Raw genomic sequence first — 22,062 nt, 5'->3', positions numbered from 1 at the left:
CAGCATTTACACTTGATAGTGTCCGGAGGTTACTTATCAGGTCGAGCCTCGGATGCCCTTCTATCACTCCCCAATACGGTAATTGAAGATGTCTTAACTGATGCATCTTCCCAATTGTCTCCGGTACTTTAATATCTGGAACGGAATCTAGATATAGAGTTTGTAAATTGATAAGATTGCCTATCGATGATGGGAGGGTTTTTATTCCAGGTGCAATACACTTGAGATATCTCATATGGATTAGTTCACCTATTTGCTTTGGTAGCTCGCTTATTTGTGCATCAAGATATAGCACCCTAAGCAACTTAAAGCCTTGGAATAGAAACTTGCTTTGTTCCTTTTCAAGCCATGTATAGCCTTGGGTGTAGATTAACATAGAACGAAGGTGCGGAGTGGAAGCCATGTATCCCCTTTTGAAGCCATGTATACCTAGTAAGTAAATACACGAAAATAAGTAATTATTACATACTCCAACTATTTGAAACTCGTCGGGAATTACGTTTCGAAGAGCGGTCCATACAATAGCGGTTATTACTGATTTAAATATGTGGGCTCCACCATATTATATGTGAGTTATCCACACTATCCATCCTTTTAAAAAATACATTTTAAGGCATGAACCCAAAAATGAGAAAAATCAAAAGCTCAAGTGGACCACACCTTAGGGAACAATGATCATTAAGACGTCAATGGTTGAAAGTTGTTTTCTCCCTAGGGCCCACATTGATGTTTACATATCATCCAACCTGTTCATAAGGTCATACGGTCATGGATAAAGGGAAAACAAAAATATCAGTTTGATCCAAAACTTTTGGAGTCCTTAAGAAGCTTTCAATGATAGGAGTTCAATTCCCATTTTTTCCTGTGTTGTGGTCCAATTGATATTTAGATCTTCCCTTTTTTTGGTTCATGCCTTAAAATGAGTTGCCTAAAAGGATGGACGGTGTGGATAAGACACATACATCATGGTGGGCCCCACGAATTAACATTTTTCTCATCGGGTGACTACGTGAGGAGTGCTGTAAATGTAAATGAAAGGTGGCGGTCAACATGTGGAAAATCCAACCAAAAATACACAGGTAAATAATTATTATCTATTTACCTTAAATTACCTCTATAGTTAGAAAATCAAACAGGCTTTTAAGGAAATGTACGTACTTGAGTCATCAAGGTGAATTGCAAGCCGACGGGCTCTAGATGCAGGAGGAGCATTGCCATTGCCACCATGAACATCGAGGAACTTGGTTTCCTTAGCTTCTGATATGGACAGATCACGTAAAAGATCGTGGATGCGACAACTTTTGATACCCTTACTTGAACTTCTTTTTGCCACTTGAACCATACTTCTCTGAACCAACTGCATCAGATAATCTTCTCCAACCCCTTCCAATGTTAGCCCCTCTCTTTCTTTAAGAAACCCTTCTGCCGCCCACAGTTGAATCAATTCCTGCGCATGAAACTCGTAGTCCTCTGGAAAATTGGCCAGGTAGAGAAAACATGGTTTTAAGTCATAAGGCAGATCTTTATAGCTTAAAGATAATATGCTGGAGATTCCTCCCTGGACAAACTGCCCGCTGATGCTTTTGCATACATTCTCCCACTCCCATTCTTCCTTTACTGATAAGAGCCCTCCAATGACAGCGATCGCAAGAGGGAGACCATGGCAGTTTTCCACAATCAGCTTCTCCAAATCCTGCGGGCAACCACCATATGTTTTTTTACGGAACAAATCCCGGCTCTCTTCAATGGTTAGAAATCGCAGTTCATGGGGCCGGTTTCGTGGATCTGGATCTGCATATAAAGCAACGTCTTTGTTTCGTGTGGTGAGCACGACCCTACTGCCATTATTCACATCCGGAAATGCATCCTTCAAAGCATCCCATGCTTCCCTTTTCCATATATCATCCAAGACCACCAAGTATCTCTTGTCATTCAGATACTCGGAAATCTTGTCCCTCAGCTCAGCAATGTTCAATTTCTCTGCTGTATTGTCGGATACCACCATCCAACGTCTTACAAAGACCTGCAAAAGATCTCTCGCAGAATACTCTTGTGATACAGAAATCCATGCATGAGTATGGAAATGTTTCTTAACAGTATCAGCGTTATAAAGTTTCTTAGTAAGAGTGGTCTTACCGAGACCACCCATTCCTACTACAGAAACAACCCAACGTCGCAGCTCTCCCTCTGTTAACCGGGCCACCAACATCTCCAATTCTTTCTCAAAGCCAACAAAATCTGTTTCTTGAGAGAGAGGAGAAGTGAGCCTCCATTCTTGGTTGCTTCGACCGGCGGAGCTCGTCCCTGCTCCCTGCCCTATATTTTCAATTCCATATGTCGACCTACTTTGGGAGATCGCATCGATTTTAATCTTTAACCGTTCGATCTTGGAGCCCACCTCATGGCGAGCTATCAACTCATTGAAGCTTGCTATCAACTCATTGAAGATGCAATCATACCTTTTAATGCAGCCCACAAATCCAGTTCGCCTCAAGCTTTCTACCTTGAAGAGAAAGGTGTCGATGACGTCCTCAGCATCATATGCAACATCTCTCACTTCCCCCACCCAGTTCTTCACTCTTTCATCTCCTTCTTGTTTTGCGTCTGCGTCTTTCAAGAAGTATTGCATCCGCTTAAATTCCGCCTCGAGCCATTTGACTTGATCACCAACGCTACATAAGAAAATGGCTTCTTGAAGGATTGGGTCAGCGAGTTTTGGGAGAAGGAGCTCGACAATGGACTCAACAATGGCCATCTTTCCTCACTCTTTTTTCTCTCACAAGAAAGAAATTCAGATGAAAGCTTTATTTCTCTTCCACTTCAAGTTGCAGGTCTCTTTATTTCCAGAGGCCAGAGGCCAACTTGACTGGTTATGAGACAAAACAATCATATTCGTTGCTACTCAATGGTGGAGGTTGTTGTTCAGTTGATGAATCTGGACCGTCCATCCTGTGGACTTTACTGACGATGATCCTCCACAGTCACGCACATGTGAAATTTTAGAGAGTAAAAGATTCTGGCTTAATTCCCCAATGTCATGAATTTATTGCCGTTGATTGGAGATTAATACCGCCGGATCAAGGGCTTGAATTTGCCTGACTTTCGAGATCGGATTGCCTACCGACGTACTCTGGCATAGTGAGTAAACTCTATGAGACCATGCCTGTTGTATATGTCTCATCCACGCCGTCCATCCGTTTTACCGGCTTATTTTAATTCATGACCCTAAAATTGAAGGATATCCATAGTTCAAGTGGACCATATCAGAGTAAACATCGGAGATAATGACCATCCACCGTTGAAACCTTCCCAGCGTCCACAGCTATGTTTACATGCCATCTAACTCGTTCAATGGGTTACAGAGACATGGATGAAAGGAAAATACAAATATCATCTCGATTGAAAATTGATGGAATGCATCTTTGGATGGTAGTTTTGGGATGGGCCGAAGTTGATACCTCAAGCCAAGGTAATTTTTTAGCCTTCCGTAGTCTTCAAGCTTATACATCCGTACAGTCCATTTTTTACCATGACAATGTGTCCATCCATTTTTTTAGCTCATTTTAACCCAAGCTTTTAAAAATTAATAAAATCAAAATCTCATATGGACAACATCACAGGAAATAGTGATGGCTAAACACCCACTGTTAAATACTTGAACTATCATAAGCAGATCTATAATGTTTTTTCCATCTAACTGTTGATATGGTGAACCATAACCGGATGAAGGTAAAATACAAACACCAATTTGAACCAAAACTTTTGTTACCCACGGAAAATCTTTTAAAGACCATTTATTACTTCTTTTTCCAATGGCATGGTCTACTGGATATTTGTATATGCTTAATTTTTGGTATGGCATTGTAAGATAATGATCCGAGAAAACGGATGGACGGCGTGAATATACAACACATTCATCAAAGTGGGTCCCGGACTCCAAAGTCGGTGCAAAAGGTCCAGGCGTTTTGTGCCGCATAACAGCGCAGCGACCGAGGGAAAGGGTGAGAAGTCTTCGTCAAGTCTTCTTATTCTCTCTTTTTTATTTTATTTTTCGTAATGTAGCATAACCACCCGGTGTAGGTACCACTGAATAAGTTCTTTAGGCTCACCATAGTGTATTTTTTTAATCCACTCCGTCCATCCATTTTTCAGGATCATTATACAAAGTGAAACAAAATATGAGGCAGATCCACATCTTATGTGAACCACATGATAAAAACTCAATGGTGATGATTGTAAACAATTAAAAACTCATTGGAGCTCCAAAGAAGTTTTTAATGGTGGTTGTTCAGTAACTATTGTTTCGTATGGTATAGTCTTGAGTTTTGGTATGCATTAATTTTGCCATAAAATGAGTTGAAAAAACTAATGCACGGTGTGTATATACATACATCAAGGTGGGCCCATAGTCAGGGAAACATCTCCTAAATACGCCAAGGGGGTAATGTATCTTCCATAGAGCTGGGCATCAGACCAAGTCGGACCGGATTGGGTCCTACTCGACCAGGATCGAAATATGGAGGGCCGAACCCGAACCTGATCCGATCCGGAGCCGAGTTCGGGTCATCTGACTCAAACAGATCCTAATCCCTCCTGGCCTGAGCCGATCCGAGTCCATTTTGGTCAGGATAACCGAGTTGGATCGGATTGGGTAAGGTTCAGATCGTCATTTTTTTCAATGATGTGAAAATCATTATTCCCCCTGTTTTTTATGATGTGATCTACTTGATTATTAGATATATTTAAAATTTAACATCGATTCCTAAAATCATTTGAAAAAATTGATGGTCGGTTTGGATAAACCAAAAAAATTCAAGATGGGCCCAAATAGTTTACTCAGATAACTCAGTACGAAATCTACTCTAATTCCATAAGTACAGAGTACTTGTCTATAGGCTATAGGCTCTTGCTGTCTTATAGGCTATAGCTCCTACCAGCTATACAGCTACTCTATGTATGTGTGCGAATGAATTGGCTACTCCGGTCGGTGATCTGTGGGCCCCACCATGATGTACGTGTTTCATCCATGCCGTTCATTAATTTTTACAGATCATTTTAGGGCTTTATACAAAAAATGATAGGGATATAAATCTTAAGTGGGCCACACCACATGACAAAAATAATGAATGGATATTCACAATTAAAATCTTCCTAAGGCCCACTGTACTGTTTATTTGACATCGAATCTGTTGATTTGGTCATAAAGACCTAGATGAAGGGAAAAAATGAATATCAGCTTGATCCAAAACTTTTATGGTCCCAAAACGTTTTTAACGGTTAAAATTCATTCAACACTGTTTCCTGTAATGTGGTCCACTTGAGATTGAGATATAATTCATTTTTTTTATCATACAATAAAATGATATATAAAAATAGATGGACGGCATGGATGATACACATACATCATGGTGGGCCACACAGAGCACTGACTATCAGCCAATGGTTGGTGTTAGGGGGAGTCCATTCCCTGTACGTGTCGTGTGAAGACCACTATAGGCTATAGCTCCTACCAGCTATACAGTTGCTTTGTACGTGTCGTGTGAAGACGAGCATTGATGCTCCTCGAGCTCCGAGTTGTACAAACGGTTCAAAGGAGATCAAAGTTACATGGCCCCACAGTGATGTATTTAGTAAATCTATACCATTCATCTGTTTTTAAAGTTCATTTTAGAGCATTATCCAAAAAATGAATCATATTCGAAGATCATCTGGACCACACCATAAATAGAAGTGGAGATAATGATTTTCACCGTTGAACAATTTGTATAGCCCACCATAGCGTTTATTTTCATCCAATCTATTCGTAAGGTCACAAAGACCTCAGTGAAGAGGAAAAACAAATTTCATATTGATACAAAACTTCTTTGAACCCAAGAAGGGTTTCAATGGTAGACGTTCAATCCCCTGCTACTTTTCGTAGTGTGGTCCACTTAATAGTTAGATATGTCTTAATTTTTGTCTCAAGCGTTAATATGATATTGCCAAATGGATGGACGGTTTGGATATAACACATACCTTGTAATCAGATCTACAAAACTTGCTAACGTTACACCAGCAAATCCACTTCGTACACCAGCCAGTAGGCTTCCGTCAACCAGTAGGTAAATAGCTCTATGCCAACCATGCCTGCTATGACTTTCTCTGTCTTCCTCTCTTCCATACATAGCCATTTCTCAATGTATTTCCCTCTCCGACATAGAAATCGAGCTCCAGAACCCAACGGCTCTGCATTTATATTTCTTTCCAACAGAGAAATCCTATTAAAGCTGCAAAACCTACCACAAGACATTTAGCTAGCCTTCTTTTTGCTTTCTTCTTCAACAATAAGGGAGAGACAGATACAAAGAGAGATAAAAAGAGATAGAGAAATAGAGTTGGGGCTCAGGTGTACATTGGGCGGGATTTTTTGGCACCAAACGAAAAACCAAAGATGCGTAGAAAAAGAATTTTGCAAAAACGAGGGATATTTATATCCCGGGTCGGGTCGGGTCGGTTCGGACCCTTTCAGTTCGGGTTTTAGGATCGGTTCTGTTTGAATGCACCCCTATCTAAATCTGACCCGAAAAATCATCGGATCTAGATAGACAGATTCGATCAGGGCCGATCTATGCCGTCGGTTCTATTCGGAACGGTACCGAGTCGGGTCGGATCCACCGGATCGAGTCCAACTTGCCCACCTCTAATCTTCCACTGTCATTGGTTTTTTCTTTTTTCTTTTCTTGTCTGTTTTTATACGACGAGTACATCTTCTACCTTTTGTCTTCCAGTGGTGTTATGCTTATTATAAAAACAACCTTCAAACCCCCTCAAAATCATGGTGCCAAATGACCGCTTATTTTTGGTATCAAAGCAAGCTACGTTGATACGGTGCAACATGTCTGTCTTGGTTAATCCGAAAAAACAGATGGTCGGCATGGATATTCAATTCATACATTGGTGTGAGCCCTACTGTCAGATCCAAGTCACGGTCGGATCTCACGCCCTCAATAATGCACCACGTAGACCCATATCGTTCTTTTTCCTGGAATCCATATCCTTTAGTAATTTGCTATGATGATCTCATGTCTTTCAATAATTGCACTATGGTGTGCTGCACGAGGTTGACTAACCCAGTGCTGGACGCGGATTGCGTCCTACCACCGCCCGGACAGTAATCCGTCCGGGCAGGCTCTGTGGGTCCCACCATGATCTAAGTGTTTTATCCACGCCATTCAATGTTTTTTTTAGATAATTTTAATATTTGGAACAAAAAATTATATAGGTCCAAAGTTCAAGTGGACCACAAAGTGGGGATTGAACTTCCACCATTAAAAGCATCTTGGGAGCCGGAGAAGTTTCGGATGATGCTGATATTTGTGTTTTCAGTTCATCCACGTCTACATGACCTTATGAATAGGTTGTATGGTTAAAAAACATCACGTTGGCCCTTAGAAAGCTTTCAACGGTGGGTATCATTATCAATGCAGGTTCCTTTGGTGTGGGTCCCACTTTTTGGAAGGTCTCGATTTAGAGTAGATGCCACGTGTAGATCAGGAGAGCTGTCCAAGCACTTGTAGTACAATGCTCAGCAGATGTATCTTTCCTCTCGATGAGGGGGGATGGTGGACGGGATCAAATTACGAGAATGCCCATGATTGTCCGCGAAAACTCGAAAACAACGTAAGTGGCCATGATTTCGGGAACGAGCTGCTGGAAGGGTGGGCCATGACCAGTGCAATGACGAAATTATCCCTGCTCGACAGAAAGTTTCGAGAATGGATCTGCGGGCTTTTCCGTCATTTTCTTTTCGTGGAATTCGTGCCGGTTGTTGGATGCTCGTTCGTGCATGCCCCCCACTTCGACCGGACTGGCGGAACTGAAAATCCCTCCAAAGTTAAATGACGGAAATACCCTTGGGCGTCCAAAGGTAGCATGGGCTTTATTCGGTGTGCCGTACCATCTTTTCCCGCCAAAAATATACTTCTGGAGGATATCCTGTCCATGAAACAGTAAGCCCCACCATGAATATCATGTTACACAAAAAATCCGGACAGTCCACTGGTCAGATGGACGAAACCGTTGGAATCAGTGGACAACCAATAGTCTGCTCAAGATAGAAGTGTGGCCCATTTAGAGATTTTATCATCATCATTCTCTATAGGTATGATTCTCAGAGTGGGGCCCACAATTTTCACGGTACGGATGGCTTAAAAAAATTTTCATGGAGGTAGTAAACATGGTGTTGCACAGCTGAGCTGTGGTGCCATTACCAGTTACTCATCAGTACTCCTCACAGGGAAGCGTTTGGACGCGGATTGCGTCCAACCCCCGCCCCTCTCTCTGGCCACGAACGGGAAGTTCCGTAGGCGGGCCCACATTGATGTTTCTGTTTATCCATGCCGTTCATCACTTTTCTCAGATCATTTTACGGTATAAGTACAAAATTGAGTCAGATCAAACACTCAAGTGGACCACACTACAGATGACTCTTGCATTTAATGCAACCCAATCTTATTATTTTGTGTGGTCCACTTGATTATTGGATCTGACCCATTTTTATTTAAATATCTTAAAATAATCTGATAGAATGGATGAACGGCGTGGATGAACATATACAGCACGTTTGGCCCGCCTGCAGAACTGCCCGTCCGTGGCGAGGGACGGGCGGGTTAGGACGGAATCCGCGTCCGAAGCAGTTAGGCCCTGAAAATCTTCATATCGGGCTTCTGATTCTCTCAGATCCACCGTAGATGAGGTGGGGCCCATTGGATCAACTGGTACCGGTTAATGTGCACCAAACATCCAATTTGATCAAAGATAAAATGACAAAATAGAGGACAATACATGTGTGGGTCCCGCATTATTTGGGGTCTTCCACGCCCCGTTGATGATATCATTTTGACAATTGGAGCAGATTTTTGGGTAATCCAGACCATTGGTATGTTGTGTGCTGCCGTGTTTGAACCTAGCTACTAATCTTGAGACTTTCAATCGAATCTGGACCGTTGCTGTATCCCTACTTAAAATCTTATTTGGAGTCCACGAATTATCGGTAGGTTAAGATTGGCCTCTCATGTAGATTTTGGAATCATGGTCCATCGACGGTGGGACACAGCTATTAGCTATACGACCGTCCAGATTTCTGGTCCATTGGCCCCACTAGTCTGGAACTAAAACACGGCTAAAATGACGCTGCCACTAGCCAGGTGGCTAGTGGTCGGTGATATGTGGACCCCACCATGATGTATGTGTTTTATCCACGCCATTCATCCATTTTTAAAGATAATTTTAGAAATTGATCACAAAATTTAGGTAGATATAAATCTCAGGTGGACCACATCATTAGAAAACAGTATTGATTGAATGTCCACCATTAAAAACCTCCTAGGGACCACTGTAATGGTTAATTGACATCTAATCTGTTAATTAGGTCATACAGACTTGGATGAAGGGAAAAAATATATATAAGCTTGATCCAAAATTTTTGTGGCCCCCTAGAAATTTTTAATGGTGGGCGTTCAATCAACACTGTGTGGTCGACCTTAGCTTTGTATCAACCTCATTTTTGGGTTATTAATGTAAAATGATCTGTAAGAATGGGTGGACGGAATGGATGAAACACATAAATTAAGGTGGGCCCACAGAGCACCGACCACTAGCAATTGGCTAGTGGCTGCCAGGGTCAGTAGCCAATTCGTTTCCCTAAAATGCTGCTTGCAGCCGTGCATCTGCACGTGCTAGCAAGTGTACAAGATTCGAGGTGTTTGTCAGGTGAATCCCTCGGTGAGTGTACTTTACTGAATATTTATAGATTTTGGCCATGGAATGTTGCCCACGGCGCCAGCTCGATCAATGGCCCAGACCTTGCACACGTGTGCCATGTCAGCACGTGTTGCGAGCTAGCTGAATATAAGGAAACGGGATTATTCTACTGCCACTACTTGAGAGCTTGGAGTGGAAATCCTTAAACATTGATATCCACCGACGAATCTAAAGATCTTATTCTAATTTGTAATGATGAGATTAGAACTGTGGCCCTTTCAGTCCAACCATTCATGATTTCGATGGGCCTGGGCTTGAGCAAAAGACAAGCTTTTAGGTGGGCCCAGCCCATTAGGGCCCAATACCTATATCTCAAAATTTGGGCCTGAGACCTTTTTGGCCGTACGATCCTCGCCGTTGATTCCTCAGGTCCATGCGTTGATTTTTCTTTGTACGGGAGGGATGGCCCCATTTCATCTCAGCAGTTTTTCTAATCTATGGTCTTAAGACTCCGGCACTGGAACTGATTTGTTCGACCCTGAGTCGAGTCATGACTCAGCTGAGTCAGGGGGTGACTCGTCTGAGTGACTGAGTCTGGCCTATTTTCATTAATAGTGGTGCCAACCAAATAGTAACGACTGAGTCCATATGAGTCGACTCGGACGAGTCATCGGTCCATAGTTTTTTGGCATGATCAATTCCAGGGTCCTGCAAGTATAGAGTTTGTTCAGGCTCTTTACTTGGTAATTGCGGGCCATAATTTGGATCATCAGGACGATTGATCTGGTAGGCCTCTACAAGAGTGGGGTTGCTGAAGAAAATCTCCTGGATTGGAGGATCCTACCCTCTCTCTCTCTCTCTCTCTTAAATTGATGGGCAAATAATAGAAGTTGAAAGAGCTACAACAGTGGTCCACTATCGACAGAAAAAAGGCTAATATGGGAGTGTTATGATTGTCCAATCTGAGGGATTAATATGGGGCGTTCCCATCCATGGTGAGTCCCATCATATCAATCATTTGCGTCCTAAAAATAATGGGCCCCACGTGCTGAATCCAGAGTTTACCACGGCCTAGGACTGCTATTTCTCATTTATATACCAACAACATGGGGAGAGAGTGTTGAGATTTTGGTTTTAGAAATAATAAATAATATTGAAATTTTCGTTTCCTGCCAAAACAAATTAAAACAAAAATTAAGGAAATTTTGTTTTTTGTTTTTTTTTTTGTTTTTTACCCCCCTTTAGTCCCATGTTGAATAATGTGGGAGAAAATTATTTTTTTATTTATAAGTATTTGCATTCAGAGTTTTCTTACTCGGAGAAATGGAGGTTAAGATGTTCAGTTTATATGTTCCAGTGCTACTTGTAATACATGCACAAGCTCGGACACAAACGTGGGTAGTGTGGTTATAGTGGTGCGACATGGCGTAACAATCCTTGATGATCTAACGGTCAGATCGTTGATATAATGATTTAAAATGTTTGAAATTTAGAAACATTTAGAAACATTTTAAACCATTGATGACCACCTGGCAATAATCCACAACCCAAATGCTATATAAATTAGAACTTATTGAGAGACTTGATTCCTATTTTAACTTGGTATCATTTTTATTTTATTTTTTGGCTTCCAATATTATTTATGAAACATTTTTCAACGGAGAGAAGCCAGGGAAAACAAGAGGAGAAATGTTCACATACAACCCAACGGGTGCCATCATGGCATGTAAGACCGAGATCAAATCCATCCATTGTTTGGTTTGGACTATGTTTTTACTGAAATTAATTTGGTCTACTTAGAAGGTGGTCTCCAATATCGGAAATAGGTTGATGGGTTAGAAAATTTCTTCAGCCATGTTCTCAGTTGTATATTTGTTTTCCAAACTGTGGCCAACCTAACCAGCGGATCAACCTATTTCTTGAGGTAGGGAATTAATACAGTGGTGTCTTTCTAATGGATAGATTTGATCTAAGAACTGCATGACACAATGGCAAACATGTGGTGTGTACATGAGTTGGCTTAGGGACAACTTTCCTATAACCCCTGTCTGCCCTATTTAGCCCCACCATGATGATCATACAACATTCACTCCATTCATCTATTTAATTGCCACCTCATGTTAGTGCATGACTCCAAAAATTAGGTAGATCTAACACTTTAGTGGGCCACCCACAACAGTGGGGATTCATCCCTCACCATTGAAACCTTAGTGGCAAATTGTTTTTCATATACATGTTTGCCGAATTTATGCTTAAAAAACAATGCCAAACAGTCCCTAATGTGTCGTTTTAAAAAAAATATAAAAAAATATCTGGGCTTTATATGTAAAATGGTGGGATAATTCATGCAGATCACTAGATGATAATAAGGGTGGCCTAGCTGCGTTGTGTAAGTCAATGGACATCCTTAAGTGTGGCCCACCCAGTGAGTGGATTTTCCCAATTTTGGTCTAGATGATCTACACTTTAAGAACCATCATTGCTTGGATTTTCCACCGAAGTGTTATGCTAACATGAATAAAAACATTGAATGTGAACATTTGTAGAGAGTCATTTACAATATGGGAGAAAAGTAATGAAGAGCTCCAAAAGTGGGATAAATCATTTGCAATTTGTGAGAAAGAAGAAGAAAAAAACCCCAAATAGGATAAAATCAATTGCTATGTGAGAAAAAGAGTAAAAAGAAAAGCCATAAAAATAGGATAAAATCATTTGCAAAGAGGGAGTAATCGAGCAAAACCATCAAAATTGCACTCCAGATCCTTTGTTTTCACTCCTAACATGGAGAAAGGGTAATGAAGAAAAATCCCAAAAAGAGGATAACATGATCATTTGCAATGTGTGTGTGTGTGTGTGTGTGAGAGAGAGAGAGAGAGAGAGAGAGAGAGAGAGAGAGCGGGTTGCAGACAGTTTCATGGCCAAGATGGATTAGAAAAGGCCCAGTCGACGACAGAAGTAATCCGGACTGTCGAACCTTAGATCGGGCGTATCTCACAATCCGAAATGAGTTATTAGGTGTAAAATATATGATTTTGGGGTAGAACGAGTTACTTTAGCCAGCCAACCCTGCTAGCGGGGTTGCGCAAGCCGGATTTGCAAAAAACCCCTGGATCAAGTGTCGTTTCCTTATTTTAATTCCGTTTTTACTATAAATAGTAAGTTTTAGTTTGATTATAACTCTTTATCCGTTGGGCTTTAGGAGTTGCGCCCAACGCAAAAAGAGAAGCTAAATAGGACACTTACTATTTTTGGCCGAAAACCTTGCGCACTAGTCGACATCACGACGGTCTATAAATAGTAAGTTTACTATTTATAGTAAGTTGCGAATTCTAGGAGTTTTAGTTGTAGTTTGCTTCTGGTTTCTCTCCCATTGCTTAGTATGCCTATTTAAAGGGTTTTAAACTTATTTATTCCTTTCATTAATCAATTTCGAATTTTATAGAATTTATTTTCTATTTTGCTTGTTTTTTTTCCTTGTGGATTCAAGAAGCCTCTGTGAGAAGTCCAGAGAAGTTCCGTGGATTTGGAATAGTTATCCTCTTGAGAGAGACGGTGCTCGACCTCATCACGTTCATCCCTACGTCAGAGAGAGAGAGAGAGAGAGAGAGAGAGAGAGAGAGAGAGAGATGTTAAACTAATCACTAGAAACAAGTTGAAAAGAGAAAAGAAGAAAACCACAAAAAGAAAAGGTAAGGTCTTGATTGAACCATTCTTTGATGGAAGTGTCAACTCTAATAGCTTTCTTTAAACCAAGTATAGAGACCAATTTACTGTTGTTGTATTTTCACAGTCAAAGGGAGCTGATGATTTATTTAGGGGAGTTATTTGATATTCTGGTGGTATACGCTATTCGAGACGTGGACGCTTAAATGATGCATGTGTCATATATTCAGTTGAATAAACTGTACTACCCAATGCTGTTAATTTACATTCTAAAATCATTTTTAACAATTATTGTTGTAATTTTAAAAGGCATTTTAAAAATTTCAATGACCTTTTAAAATTTTTAATGCTTTCAAATTTTTTCCTCTCAAATTTTCAAAAATTTCAGATCAAGTTACAGTTGTATTTTACAGATTGATTGACTGAAGAATCCTGTTACACTTGAGATATGGTTCAAGAGAGCAAATTCAATGTCAATTTGAGTAATTCATATCACGCATTGACTCAATAACTCAACAAGTTCTTTGAATTTTTTTTATTTTTTATTTTTTAATCTTTATTTTTTCACAGTTTGAACGATTTCCAACTATCCTAACGTCTAGTTATATATAGGTGCATGTTTACTAAAATAATTAAGATTGAAGATATTTTAATTTTATCTATCTAATAAATGTCTCTCAATCTGACATTCACATAATATACTGTCATTTTCTTGGTTATAATTGCATCTAAACTATTACCCAAAAGTTAGACGGTTTAATTTTAATTAATTGTATTCCAAATATACAAATCTCTCGGTAATTTCTATGTGCATTCATATCATCCATCACATACTATCAGAGTATAAAGTCTCTCTCATTCATTTATGCAAACTCACTAATGGTCTTGATCAAACAGTTGTCACATGTAGCCATCACCACTTGCCATTGGTGGGCCCCAACCTAATCACTTACATGACAACCGTTTGATACGGATAGGACGGGCATTAAAAGGCACATTCACCAGAAATTCGGTGTAGGTGACTCACAACCAATCATTCAGACAACATAATTTGAAAGTAACTAGGAAGAAATTTATGCATCAATGTGGGGCCCACATGTGTAGCGGATTTCAAAATTCACGAAAATCGTGCATAGGACCAAATGCAATTACATGGTACCAAACGCAATTCTGTCCCACCTAATCACAACCTTTCTCATCCTCCCCAAATGTTGGATAGAATTTGTAGGAGACCAAATGCAATTCTATCCCACCTAATACCATTTAATACGCTGCGCCAAACGCCCCCTAAAAGTATTCTATATGATTGAGATGTATTCCCATATTTCCCCTCCTATTTTCAACTTCCACCTAAATTCTCAATGTCAATTTCCCATTCTACACTTGTATTTGGTCTGGAATGAATTCCTTATTTTCCTCCTTTCCAATACTCTCTTCCTCCAGACTCTCTACAATCTGTTGAAGTATGCTTTCCTCCTCTTCTGTCAGCTGCTTCATGTCTTCTTCAAAGGAAGCCAGCATTTCCGGATCGAAAACATTACACTCTCCTCCACAGCATACCGGATTTGCTATGCAAAAATTACCGAATTTGGGTGTGTCATAGTCACCATTGGAGAACAAGTTTGTCAGTTCGTTCCAATCTCCAAAACTTCCTGGGGCCGGAAAATCAACGGTTGTTGGAATGCTGAGGGTGGCCAGCTCTTTCGCCTTTGCCTTCCTCTGAAAGCCCTTTTCATTTGTGAAATTCCCATCTTCAACGGTGGCGATAATGGCCTTGGCATGATCAGGCTTGTGATTATCAATTGTGGACGGTTCTTTCCTGTCGCCCTCAATGCCATCTTCTTTAACTGCAGAGCAGTCGTTAAAAGAGCTTCCTGAAGATCCTACACATTGGTCATTTACATTTCCTGTGGAATGATGAACTATGACGTCCTGCCCTATTTGGGACCATCGATTGCTTGCGTCCACCATCGCATCGTATTCTTCAACGGTATGGATGCTTCTAGTACTTATTATACTTCCACCATCTAGTGTGGGTCCATTATCTTGGATCGCGTGGATATTGTCACATTGGATTGGACATTGTCCTTCACCAGCCGATTGGTGGGGCCCATGAAAGCTTGTAGAAGATATGAGTCTCTCTTTTCTTTGCTGCTGTTGTTGTTGTTCTTCTTCTTCTTCTTCTTCTAGGTCACACATCAATACTTTGGTGTTGATGTTCTCGATATCCGAATGCTTCTCAGACGGGTCCACTTCAATGCTGAACTCTGTCGAGGGATTTCCATTTTGGAGTTTCTTGGCTACGGTGTTAGCAGTGCAAACAAGAGCGAGGAATTGATCTCCGCTGTTCTTGGAGATTAGTATATCTTCCAAGGCGGGAAAGCCCTCGATTCTCCTCTGCAAGCTATGGCTCAGCTCTTCTCGAAAGCTCCTTGACCGGGCCGCGATCTTTGAAGAAAGGCATCCCATTGGTACTGTTAGATTGTAGTGCTGTAAAAAAAACAAAATAAAAATTTAGAGATGGTAGAGATTTATTTTGAGGCTGGATACACTACAAAGCTTTTTAAGTATTGCTTAACCAAATGCGATGTTTAGAGCTCATGTGCGCTCATTCATGTTCTTAATCTATTCATCGTGTGTGCCCTTTGCTGTTATACTATGCATGTGCTTTATGATGAAGGATGGACGTGATGAGGTCGATTACTGTCTTCCTCAAAGGGATAATTACTCCAAAGTCATGGAGCTTCTATGAACTCCTGATATGGATTCCTCGAATCCACGAGGAAAATTAGGAAAATAGAAATAAATTCTAAAAAAATAGAAAATTATTTGATTGATGACAAAAACAAATTTACAATCCTTTAAATAGTGATACCAAACCTATGAATAAGTTTGGAATCAAACTCAACTCAAACTCCTTAACAATTGTGCCGTATTATAAATAGTAAACTTACTATAGATGATCATGATTTCTATTAGACTTCATAGTTTTCTGTTAAAAATAGTTAAGTGTACTATTTAGTCTAACCATGATATTCTCCCAATTTTTGTTAGTCCTTTTCATGTTGGTCACGGCTATTAAAGTTCAAAGGATTAAGAGTTATGATCGAACTAAAACTTACTATAAATAGTAAAAGAGAAATTAAAAAGGATGTTCAACCATCGATCTAACGGAATCTTGCAAATTCGGCGGGCATACCGGCATAGTAGGGTTGGGCGGCCAAAGTAGCTTCTCCTATACAAAATCATGTATGGTACGTGAATAAGTCATTCTGGTTTGTGAGATATGCTTGTTTTAGGGTTCTGACAGTCCCGATGACTAATGCCTCCAATCGTGCCTCTTTTGGTCCATCTTGGACATGAAAATGTCCGCGACCCACTCTACATCACTTTTTGGTAGGTGGGCCAAAACCCTGCGAGCAGTCAGATGGTCCAATCCAATCCAATCCATCCATCTTGTTCTCATAGGCATGTGCGTTGCAGTAGGTGGGCCTCACTGAGTCATTAATTTTGATTTTGTGATATGATCAATTAGTTGATTGGTCTGATTTTCATTTCAATCTATCATCATGGTTCCTCCCTTTTTGGCCGACTAGATATTTTAAAATTTCAGATGCTGCTGGAAAAATAATCACTGTATCTTTACTTATGAAACAACAGCTGTATTTGCTCATCTTTTCCGAATGAAAAGCAGTAGTGGTTGGCGAGTGGAAACGATTTATTATGACATTGAAAAACATGTGGATGTGTCTGGCATTCATTTTCACAGTGGCCCACCTGTGAATCGTCCTAAAGTGCTGCATCGTTGAATGATCCAGACCGTTGATATTGTATCCTTGCCGTTATGGCACACACCACTATCGCAAAAATAAAACAATAAAAACAAAAACCATCATTTGTGTGGCTTTGATCTGGCGGTTATCAAACACATGAACGCAAAAATAAAACAATAAAAACAAAAACCATCATTTGTGTGGCTTTGATCTGGCGGTTATCAAACACATGAAAATACAAAATTATTTGATTTATTTTCGAAATTGAGAAGACCGCCCACCTAAATTGCTAATACATCCATAAAAAATAGTGGAAAAAAAAAAAAAAAGAAAAGAAAAAAGCAACCAAGAGAATAAGGGTGTGTTTGGTTGCACCAAATATCATGACATTTCATGATTAACCAGTGTAATTTGATGCCAAATTTGAAATTTGGTGCAACCAAACACACCCCAAGTCATTGGATATATGTGTATGTTAAATACAACATGGTTTCAAAGAGGTTTGCCAAGTCCACGGGCGTGTACAAAGGCATCCCATCCATACGCCACTAAATGTTTACTATACAATGATCTAAGCCGTCCATCACATAGAACTAACCATATACATAATCTGACCCAAAAATAGGCATCATCCCAAGTTTTTCTGCCACCATAGTGTGGCCTACCTCAGAGCTGGACTGGCCTGATTTTTGGGCCAACTCATCTTTACAGTGGGACCCATCTGATGGATGGCTTTGATCTCGTAACAATATGCCAGGATGGCACATCTAGTAGCGTAAAGATGAGTTGCCTCGAACAACTGAGCTTGCTAAGATCTCTTGGGGACTAAGTAAACACTTGATTAGGTTACAACCGGCAAAGGCTAGAAATTATTACTTTAGATATAAGACATAACGGAATCTTTGTGCTCATGACTAAGGAGGTGCCCGGGGCTGTGTGGGACCCACAGAGATACACCTGTGCTGGGGCTGTGTGTTGCCCACAGAGATATCCGTGACAAATCCACTCCACCCATCTATTTCGACAGACCACAATAGGATATGAATCTAAAAATCAGGCAGATCCAAAATACTGATGGGCCACACCAAACAAAACAGTGGGACGGGAAACTTCTACCGTTGAAACCATCCTGGACCTGACCATGTTCATAAGGTTATTACCACTCAAATAAACAGTAAGTACAAATATCATCATGATACAAAACTTCTCCCACCCAAGCATTCAATCCCTACTATTTCATGTGGTATGGCTCACATGAGTTCTAGATAGCCTGATTTTTAGACTCTGCTCAATTATAGTCTTTCAAAACAGATGGATGAAGTAGATTTGCCAAAGACAACTATGAAGGCTCCACATAGCCTTAGTTGCAAGAATAAACCAAGCTTCTGAAAAAGCCCAACCAAAGTAACTTACTATAAACTAGCTAGGGTAGCATGGTAGTCTCATTAAACCATACATGGTACATCTACAGAATAAGTAGAGCTAAGCTAAAACATTCTTGACTTATAAAGATAGTACGGGTTATGAATGTCTATTCTTCAATATTCAAGTCTCTGTGAGTTTTTGATGAGGAGATGCCTAAGGGTCCAAATAATAATAATAATAAGGGTTTATTTAAACACAACTCTCACAAAACAGATTTTCTAGGTTCTGTAAAAATTTGTTGGTTGGCTAGCAATATGATTCTTAGAGATGAGATATGATTTCTAAAAGTGCATCCAAATAATAAATCAACTGGAGTTTGACTTAAAATGACAATTTGATATGGGACGCTTCCTTTCGGCGTTCCTATGTAACTGGGACTCAATTTTGCAACCTTGAAATAAAATTTTTACGTCTTTCATGGAAATTTTAAATTAATAATTCATTCAAAGGGTAATGAAACATACCCTATTCAAGCAATTATATATATATATATATATATATATATATATATATATATATATATATATATTTGAGAGAGAGAGAGAGAGAGAGAGAGAGAGAGAGAGAGAGAGAGAGAGAGAGATGCCAACCTGTTGAATGAGATCAAACAATCCTCAACTTTCTCCAAAATCTCCCAGCCTCCAATCTGCCATACAAAATCACCACCTCTCTTTCATGTTTCTGCTCCACTAACAAAAACGGATGAATTGAAATCAATGAAAAGCTCATCAATTCAAATCAAACATCTTTCCAAAATCGAAAAAAAAAAAAGAAGGAGAAGAAATTCATATTGCTAATCATTCATGAACAGTCACCCAGATAACCCAAAAGACAAAAATAAGACCCATGAATTCAATTGAAGAAAAAAAATGAAAAAAAGAAGAAGAAAAAAGCATACCTGTCGAATAAAATCTTTTGATCATATGCCTTTCTCGAAGAATCTGTCACTAAATCTCAACCTTCCAAAAACCCATAAAAAAATCGCCACCTTTCATTGATTTATAAGTAGGTACACGGCTGCTCTTCAATCAAAAGATGAGATAAAAATATAAATAAATAAAAACAAAATTAAAAGAAAATGAGAGCTATTAATGGCTTTGATTGGAGTCTATCACGCAAGGAATTTCCTTTTAAAACCTTTCATACTCTTTCATGGTAGGCAAACCGACAACTCCCATGTTTGAAATTTCTTAAATACTCAACTAATCAACACAATGCCCTTGATTGTCACCAAAATTGCATGGTTGCCACTGCTTTTGTTGTTGCCCCCACATAACTGGACACGTGGCACATCTGACCATGATCTAAACCGTTCAACAGGTGGATCCTACCTTCGATTGTCAACCATAGTGAGAAATCACACTAATTAGATGATCTTAACCATATGATCAGTGACCCATAAAATGCAAGGTATGAAAGATTATTGGAATTCATCAGCCATCCGCGCGAAACCGTATGTGGGTCCCACATATCCGACGGGTGGGCTATTAAATCCGACTCCATTATTAATAGGGCACAAAAGTCATGATTTTAAATGGGCCCGTCTGGGCCACGGGCTTTCAAGCTTGGCCGGTGATGGCCCGGCCTAAAATTTTAGTGGTTTCATAAGCAGGCTAGCCCAGAAAGATTAGGATTTTCAAGGACATTTTTGTCATATATCATATGTGATGTGAGCATGCTTTTAATGAACAGCCCAGATCTTTCACAAAAGTGGGCGTGGGTTTGGCCTTGTTTGTTTTGGGCCGTTGCTGACCTAGGCTGGGCTAGCTAAAGAATATCAGATCAGTGCAAGGGTAGGCCACACCATGATGATCAATTGGTATGAAATTCAGGATGATCTAGTTATCGCGTGGGCCACTGACTCATATGCTGTCTGTTCAATGATTTTGAAGTTGTGTCCTGCTAGATGTGTGGATCTAGTTGATTTTCATAGGAGGTAATCATCAAGGCCTGGCCAACTTTTTATACGGATCGGATATGCTACACATATGGCACGTTGGTGGGGGAAGAAATGGATGTATTGAAAGTTTACAGGCAGCCGTTGTATGTGACATTTTGGCATGACTAAAATACCCCTGGGCTGTTTATGGCATTTGCCAACAGGAAGATTGCGCGAATTTCACGTGATAGCGATTGGTGAACAAAACGTACTTTTTTGTATTTACCCTCTCATTCCTGTTTTTTTTTTTTTTGTGTCATTTGGACAGTGCAATTGATTGATCTGAACCGTTCATTAATCCTAGATGACGGTTTGATGAGCTACAATGTGAAAATCAGAATGAACGGACGATCCAATCCATCCTTGACTTGGCATTATTTTTGTAGCCATCCCTTTCATGGGCCATGGATGAGATGGTTAGGATCGGCTAATAAAAGTGATTCTTTATAAGCAAGTGACTTGGTGGGATTATTTTGTGTAAATGATCTTGACCGTAAATATTATATTCTATTGATCAGATGGTTGAGATTTTCAGATCGTTGTGATGTTTGTATGGTAGCCCAAGAAATGAGCTTTGCACCTGATGAACAGTCTAGATGAATGGATTGGACTATCTTAAGTATCCTAATGCAAGTACGAACACTATAAATTCTGGTGCTGTTTCTCTTGAATCTATCCGCAAAGAGCTTTGCTAAGGCCGCACACGTGTTAAAGAAAGTTCATGTACATGTCACTCTGTATGCCAGCGTGGCATATGGTCATGGTATCAAACCCGTTCATCATGTCCATCCCATAATGTAGATCTCCTGTCCCAGAAATCAAATCGTTCAACTAGTCAGATGCACCACGACATCAGAAAATAATTTGACGGCTTAGAAAAACTTTCCAGAATCCCTTTTTATCCGCATGCCTACCTTTAGATCTAGACGGCCTGACGTAAATGAGATTCCTAATACACTCGTGTGAGCTGTAAGTGCATTTAAGATATCCGGACCGTTCATATGAGTTTTACCAAATAGCTATAACCACCGGATGGTTGACCTTTTTTAACTTTGTAATTCTCCAAAATCATCCAATCAGACGATCAGGATCCTCTGAACGGTTCCATTTTTGGATATGATCTATCTATATGGCCCACCTGAAAAAAAAATAAAATAAAATCCTGAGCCTTGACATGTGTGCAGGATATAAAATGGACGTCGATGGTTCACCTCAACTCAAAAGAGTTACAAAGGTGTTTTGTCCGTAGTTCCCTGTGGGTATTTTCGTCCTTCGGTGTTTGACGGTGACGCCAACCAGATCTAAGGTCGGAGTGATACTCTGATCGATTGCGATGGATGATACACACGCATTTAGAAATTGCATATGTGGGATAGAAATAGTTAAATCAAACCGTCCAAAGTATGGTAATAAGTACCAATATGAACCAAAATTAACGTTAATTATATTACTATATGATTATTGGATATTCGTTGGACAGTTAAATGAAAAGTTCAACGGTCCTATTTTCACAAACAATTG

General features: G+C 39.9%; 2 protein-coding genes across 5 annotated transcripts in view; both read right to left on the bottom strand.

Moving 5' to 3' along the window:
* Positions 1-2,847, bottom strand: part of LOC131257717 (putative disease resistance protein At1g50180) — a 103,918-nt gene extending 101,071 nt beyond the window's left edge. For both annotated transcript variants that reach the window (XM_058258529.1, XM_058258528.1), the window contains exon 1: positions 2,460-2,847. In XM_058258529.1, the coding sequence (XP_058114512.1) occupies positions 2,460-2,755 (296 nt within the window). In that variant the 5' untranslated portion in view covers positions 2,756-2,847. The remainder of the gene's footprint in view (positions 1-2,459) is intronic.
* Positions 1-19,795, bottom strand: part of LOC131257720 (uncharacterized) — a 38,794-nt gene extending 18,999 nt beyond the window's left edge. Inside the window, exons 1-3 of one of the 3 annotated variants that reach the window (XM_058258542.1) lie at positions 19,501-19,784; positions 19,193-19,291; positions 14,197-15,894 (exon numbers count right to left, since the gene is read on the bottom strand). In XM_058258542.1, coding sequence (XP_058114525.1) covers positions 14,782-15,873 — 1,092 coding nt within the window. In that variant the 5' untranslated portion in view covers positions 15,874-15,894; positions 19,193-19,291; positions 19,501-19,784 and the 3' untranslated portion in view covers positions 14,197-14,781. Of the gene's footprint in view, positions 1-14,196; positions 15,895-19,192; positions 19,292-19,500 lie in introns of those variants that run through there. The other 2 variants (XM_058258543.1, XM_058258540.1) reach the window with 2 other exon arrangements.
* Between the last annotated feature and the right edge of the window lie 2,267 nt (positions 19,796-22,062).

The sequence above is a fragment of the Magnolia sinica genome, chromosome 10, assembly GCF_029962835.1.
Source record: "Magnolia sinica isolate HGM2019 chromosome 10, MsV1, whole genome shotgun sequence".
NCBI lineage: Eukaryota > Viridiplantae > Streptophyta > Magnoliopsida > Magnoliales > Magnoliaceae > Magnolia > Magnolia sinica.
The sequence above is the reverse complement of the archived record's forward strand: the minus strand, read 5'-3'. Positions and strand labels throughout refer to the sequence as shown.